Consider the following 7190-nt stretch of genomic DNA (forward strand, 5'->3'; position numbering starts at 1 on the left):
TCAAATTGTAAGAGGCCTTTATCATTAACTTAACAAATAGATTCCATTTTGCCGTGCGTCTGTACTCTGACAACGCACAGATGACGTCAAAACGTTGTGAGAACAAAGAGATACGCTACGCGCCGCAGGCGAGTAGCGTGACTGATGTTCTCACCACGTTTTGACGTCCTCTGTGCGTTATCAGAGTACAGACCCACGGCAAAATGGAATCTATTTGTTTTATGCAATAACCAAGACATTTCAACACATTTCGTGAGCGAGCATCGCGTTGCCTGAGCTGAGTCAAAATCTTTCTTCTTAAGAGTATAATCCGAAAGAATTTTACTAACAATATTTTCAAAACTAACCTTTATTCCAGAAGGAAATCCTGACCCCAAAATATTACAGTATGTTAGTCGCTTCACTGCGATTTGTAATCGATTACTCGCCATTACCGGACTTCTATCAGCGACATATTTCGACAAATATTTGCTTCCTTTTCACGTCACAACAAAGTTCTAGGTTTTTTATCCTGGTTGAGATTACTCTCAACGGTCTTTGTCCAATTTTTTATTGGGCAGTATTCCTTTCCTGCGAAAATGTGCCTGTGTTTGTCCGCTACTCGCAAAAACAGTTTGCAAAACTTTGTTGACCAGTCACTCTGGCTGGACTCTGCACTCTGATCACGTGCGCCAGTCACACCACTCGATGACGTCAATCGTTCGTCTATACTCTAATCACACACTCCTCTAGACCAATCAAAACGAGAGTTTTACACAGTTCATTGTATAAAACAGGATACTTAACCTTTTGATTGAATAGAGTGAGGTACCGAAGATGACAGTTGTCTAATTACGAGCACGTTAAAATGATAGTTTGCTTAAGAATTGTGTGAGTCCCAGCTAATCAGTAGTTTTCTAACAAGATTGTCCGTGGAAAAGTATTCTGAGAAGAAAATCTACTTTTTATTTAATGGAGTGGTTCTGGAAGAAAATAAAGAACTCGAGTACTGGCGAAGGTAGAAAGAGTAAGTCTGTTTAGCAATGCGCCTTCGTGTTTAAGACCATCAGTCCTGCATGTTTCCACTTGAAGTTTGAGAAACCAGTTCCCCAATCAATACACAACTGCTGTTACTGCTGTTTTGGAATAAACAAGTAACAGTAACAGATTACTTAAATTCTATTGTACTTTATTTTTAATATTTGAAGTTATTTTTCAGATCTTAATGAATGCACCGAAGAGATATCCTTCTGTCATCAGCACGCCACCTGTATAAATAAACGTGGATCCTTTTCCTGCAAGTGTAACAGTGGATACGAGGGAGATGGCTTTGATGATTGCTATTTTATTTATGCCGGTAAGTATTCTAACATTGTGGCCGATCAATGGATCTTTTTAAATAAGCTGAAACTTATATGATATAAAAGATGTTTAAGCAAGTTTTGTTATCAATTAGCCCGCGCAGTACTCAAAGAATAGTCCAGCCCGCAAAAACATTTTCCCCTTTCCCCACTTCCCGTATCAAAGTGGCTATCTATTTAAGGCTCTTAGCTATTCAGCCATCCTACATGAAGTAGCAAGATTTAAATGCAGGTTGAAACTTGTACCAAAACAAATAAACAACAAAATGTTAAAATGTGGTCCACAAAGTGAAGGAGGTTTGGAAATATGAAATATGATCTCAAATTTCATAGAATTCAGTAAACTTTTGCTTTGAATTCCTCCCAAAAATAATTAATGGTTGGAGAAGCTATTGCGCCGATCTTTTTTTTTTTTTTTATTATTATTAACCGCCTTCGAAGTTTTTTGAAATGGAATCACCTAGTCTTTATCGTGAACGCTATATTGCTTAAAAATATGCATATCGCTTATGTTTGCCTGTCATACTGTCATTTTTATAATTTATCAATAGGAAACTTAGAAAGTTCATCCATTCTGCAAAACAACGATACTTACCTGGGTATTTTAAGCAACTGGCTCAAACCTGTCGTTCAGAGTAAATGGTCTTACTGGAAGCGGTGTTGGCGTGCGTCTGTTGATGGTTGGGCTGCATCTACCTTTCACTCCGGGTGCGATAACAAGGGTCCTACTGTGACGATAATAAAGGTCGGCCAGTATATATTTGGAGGATACACCAGTGACTCATGGGGTAAGTGACTTTATTTACCTTACCGTATATTAAGTTAGTATTAACGCGCAGTAGTTTTCCAGGGGTTAGAATAACACTGTGAAGTGGAGTTAACTCCTGGTGGAGTAATTATAACTGCAAAGGAGGTGTACTTAACCTTGTACTGGAGTTGACGTTTACTCGATAAATAGCACGAACTTTACTTGAAGCATATAAATTGAGAAATGGACTCCATCATAATCTATATTTTTAATCAAGAGTACAATCACCGATGTTAAAATACAGTAACTCTTAAAAACATCATTTTAAGCCTTAACTGTCAGCAGTCAGTTAACCCTATTTTTGGAGTAGAACATCTCAAAGCTAATTACCGGGTTGCGTCGTAAAATAGAGAGAAAATAAATCGTAAATCAGAGAGAATAAATCGGATGTAACAGGTGAAAGTATTTTACCCCATTCGTGTTAGACCTCTTAGGCCGATTGTTTAAATAAAGGTTAAGTTAGACATCGTAGAAGTCAAAATCAGGCTTTGACCATTACTCCAAAAACCACAGAGAAGCTTCCTCTAAATACACGACTTACCCTCGTTTAAATAACCGGAATCTTGGGAAAAACGGCGGTATTTAGACGACAACTTTGTCAAGCCCGGTTTTAACTTCGTTTAAATAATAGGTCCCTTAGTTCGGATACTAAGACTTTCTTTTTCAGGCTCAATTGAACGGTCCTAAATTCGAAAACCAGCCAACAAAAAAAATAAGCACATGACAAACATCTATAGATATTTGGAGTTTATTTCATATGCGCTGCCTGATTTCATCGCATACTGGTTTCACTTTACAAAATCAGTTGTTCGTATCTTCTATAAACCGGATCGTTTGCTGTCTTTGTTCAACCAAAAAAAAAAGCTGTTCAGAGAATGGTTCTCAATATCTCTTCATTTCACTACTATTTCTCGTAAATCCAATATGTGTTAAAATTCTATGACATTTTTTTTTTGTCGTTTTTCCATACCCAAAAGTGTTAAGAAACGGGCCCATAGCGTCCTTATACAATGAAACCTTTAGGTGTGGCGGTCATTATAGCTAAAAGTTGACTCTTTTGTACTTGTCTAGCGATAACTAAACTTCTAAACTAAAGTTCATTACACCAAACGAGTGCGTACAATCTTGAATAGAAGTCTTGAGATGGTTGCATTGTTTTAACTCTCTCTTCCCCCTCCACCAACGTTTACAATTTTTAAAGGGTTCACTTGTGCAAACGCGCTACGGGTTTTTATAATTATCCAAGCGCAAGGAATGCAAACCCGAAAAAATATATCAGTGCTCCAACGATTAGTGACCACCTTGTTGGTAGCCTTGATTCAATCCCTAACTGAAGCACCAGTTGTGAGCAATGACGCGCGTCTTTGTTTGCAAGCTTTTTCGTTAGCTAGTGGTACTGGGTGATTCTTTGTCACAACTGGAGATGGTTAGCGGGTTGGATTTTTAATCGGTTGATCGAAAGGGTCAGTGGTTCGAGGCTAAGCTGATCTCTATATTGTGGCGTAGTTTTGTCAGAGGGTAGTAGCCTTAACTCCGCATTGTCTCACTATCTTCCTTAGTGTATAAGTGAGTACCGGCAAAAGACTGTCTAATTACTACTCAGGGGGGAGGGGATGTAGGTGGGCTGGAGTAGTACTCCTAGTTATTTCATACTAGGGTGATCAGGTTAATCTCTGACCCGCTGCGTGGGCCACTTAGGCCTGAAGTGCGACTTTACCTTTATCCCATGCGGTAATCATCAGAAGCATAAGTCAGTTTGTTTGTTTGTTTTTTTTTTTAATTGTTTATTTTTTTGTTAGTTTCCAGTTGTGGTTATCGATATGATTCGAAAGCTTTCCTGTTTTCATTGGTAAACAAGCCAGGATGGGCGCCGGTGAAACTGACTCAAACAGGACAATATAGTCATTACAGGCGTTGGTCCACATACAGCTGCTCATCTTATGGACCTGGTTTTGGGGGTGGTAATGATATTTTCGTATCTGATTACGCCTCATCAAATAGAAACTCATACACTAACCTTGGTCACGATTACGCCGCACCGAGTGGGTACAGCTATGGCAGCACCTTCGCACATACATTCCTGGCGGGTGGAAGTGACAAATACTTCCAACCGGATGAAGTAGAAACTTTCTACTGGTAGAGCCAAGTAAATTTAAAACTTTGATTGGGTGCAGATTTTCCCTTCCGAAAAAGAACTTAATCAACTAGTATAAAACAATTCATCAGGGCTTAATGAATTTTGCTTGAAAGTTATCTGAATTAAGTTACAGCTGTGGTGCACCAATTTTAAAACTTTTGAACCTGCAATCATGTAGTGACATACTGTTGTATAAGGTATTCGCTGAGAAGAAGATTCGGATTTAATTTTTGAGTAAGGTTTTTATTGAAGTAATTGAAAATATAGCTAAATGTTTTGTTAGCCACTGAAAAGCAGCGGCATAATCAAGTCATATTTCAAGCATATATAATAATTATCATAATCAAAATTGTTGATCATTTTCATTTGGTGTTGGGTGTTTAATGAACTTCACATATATTATTAAAGGCGACATTGTAAACGTGTGAAGTTATAAAATAAAAAGAAGAGTTACCTCTACAATGTTTCTAAGCTTGATATGCGTAATTGTCGTCCAAAATGAAACTCAGTGAAGTGAACCACAACACTAATGTACTAATACTGAGTCATGGGCTGAAATATCCTGCCGTTATTTTACTTCTATCATCACTGGGAGAGCCGTTAAACTACTCCACCCCTTTAGTTTGACACCTCAACGGACTTCTCGCCTTACCCCCCACCTCCCTCTGTAGTTTGGCATTTCGACTGACTTCTCGCTTCACCCCTCCCCCCTTTCCTCTCCACCATCCCCTCCCTCATCCCTCTCTTATCCAAGTGAAGAATGCAAGGAAGTTAAAGACGCTCTATAAATAAAGGCCCGTAGCAAGGCTAAAACAACTGGGTGGGAAGAGGGGACAAGCAAATTGGTTGAACAAAACTACCGCCTGCCTCCCCACCCCCCCCCCCCCCCTCCTCCTATCACTCAAAACACAGACCGACTGAGGGAGTTTACGATGCAACGAGAACATCAAAAAAGCAGTAGATTTAGTAAGCAAAACAACAACTTTGCACCTGCATCACACTTTTTGGTACATTTCTTTACCGATTCTTTTACGCGGACTACCGCGTGAAATTTCCTAATTTCACGTTTGAAGGACGTAAACAAACAACAAAAACTTTTCTTTCTATTTTTACATTTGGAATTGAGCAGTAAGAATCCGACTGTAGGAGAATTTCTTTTCCTATGGCTCCTGAGAGGACATACTTGTGCGACTTTCGACAACGCGCGAACACAAAGGTTGCGTTCGATTGACCGTCTTCCGGAATAAGAACTGAAGCGGAATGGCCGTTAGTTTTCTCTTTAAAGTAATGTTAAAGGTACCACATTTTTTTAAAATACCATTCACCACCCTTTCGATATAGTAATGGTGGCCATGTTGCAGGCGTGTTTAACAAGAACCATGATTTAAAGCATCAAACCAATTTTACCCAGATTTTGCTCACAGCAACTTTGAACCTGAATAACGTTTCAAACAAAACGTGAAACGTTTCAATTTATTTAGTTGGTGTTACGTTAGTGCTCCGCTGAACAATAACAGCACAGATTGATATTATCTTGTTTTAGAAGCATGACTTTTAAGTTAAAATGAACCTGTAACATTTGCGCTTGGATTTTTCTTGGATTTGGGGTCAGAGGAATGATGTCAACCTGGGATTTTTTGCTTCAGACAGGAGGCAAATGTTTCTAATTCATACTACATTAGGTACTCCATTAAAAATACGATTTATTATCATCATTATTATTATTATTATCATTATTATTATTCTTATTCTTATTCTTATTCTTATTATTATTATTATTACTATTATTATTATTATTATTATTATTATTAATATTATTATTATTGTTATTATTATTATTATTATTATTATTATTATTATTATTATTATTATTATTATTATTATTATTATTATTATTATTATTATTAGAAAGTCCAATCATTAGCCCTACAACCTACAACCGGCGGAATGGGCAATGAATGCTTGAGATACCACAGTCGATTAGCGGAGCTGATTGCTATCAAGAAAGGGGAACAATATGCCAAAACCATGTCATGGGTCAGAAGCCGAATTTCATTCGCACTGTTAAGATCTGCACTCGTCTGTCTTAGAGGTTCTAGGACATTACGAAGAATTCAACGTGACATCAAGAACGCGGACATTGACATTGAAACTGCAGAAGGGGCCATTTGAGAAATGCGTATTTTGTTTATTTTTTGTTCTTTTCTTTTTATCAAGTGGAACTGATTTTAAAATGTCGAATTTCATTTTTTTTTTAAACTTCATGACATTTGTTTTTTTTTTCTTTTTCTTTACAAAAACATTATTGCTTGAAAATATTATCTTTTTTTTAATCGAAATGAAATATGAATAGGTTTTTAATAGCTCTTTTTTATATACTTTTAACTTGTGAATAGTAATTTGTGTGGAATATTTTAATAAAGTTTTTATATTTATTTTTATTTCATTATATTTTAAAAAAAATCATTAGCCCTTGTAACTGCCAAATGGCAGTTACAAGTACTGTAGCAACAAGCTACTTAAGTAAATAAATGCACCATAAATTAATGCACCTTACTTCAGATGTAACCACAAATTTGTTAACAAAGGTCCTCAGGCATTTACTCGTCTCTTACCATTGTATCTCTTGATTTCACCATGATCGTAATACAACTTTAAACTTAACAAAAAAGAATACAATATTTAAGTATAAACAGCTGTTCTGAACAGATATTTCGTTCTATATTTGAGACAGTGCCTCACAGCTTTGCAATCTCATATTAAAGCCTACATTTACACCTGGACCCAGCAGGTTCAAAGCCCGACTAAGCTAAGCCTGGATTTACGTGAACTCTGACTTGACTGAGGAGAGATAAATCGCGAGACTAGCGTTCCTGAATTGACTTCACAGCCTTACTATCCCCAG

The 7190-nt window shown here is 37.1% G+C and overlaps 1 protein-coding gene across 1 annotated transcript in view; it reads left to right on the forward strand.

Annotated features, from left to right (window-relative positions):
* LOC146485614 (uncharacterized) overlaps positions 1–4747 on the forward strand; it is a 15678-nt gene extending 10931 nt beyond the window's left edge. Inside the window, exons 8-10 of the mRNA XM_085103457.1 lie at positions 1199–1336; positions 1892–2128; positions 3948–4747. Of these exons, the coding sequence (XP_084959583.1) occupies positions 1199–1336; positions 1892–2128; positions 3948–4288 (716 nt within the window). The 3' untranslated portion in view covers positions 4289–4747. The remainder of the gene's footprint in view (positions 1–1198; positions 1337–1891; positions 2129–3947) is intronic.
* The last annotated feature ends 2443 nt before the right edge of the window (positions 4748–7190 follow it).

The sequence above is a fragment of the Pavona decussata genome, unplaced genomic scaffold (assembly GCF_977016875.1).
Source record: "Pavona decussata unplaced genomic scaffold, jaPavDecu1.1 SCAFFOLD_26, whole genome shotgun sequence".
Lineage (NCBI taxonomy): Eukaryota > Metazoa > Cnidaria > Anthozoa > Scleractinia > Agariciidae > Pavona > Pavona decussata.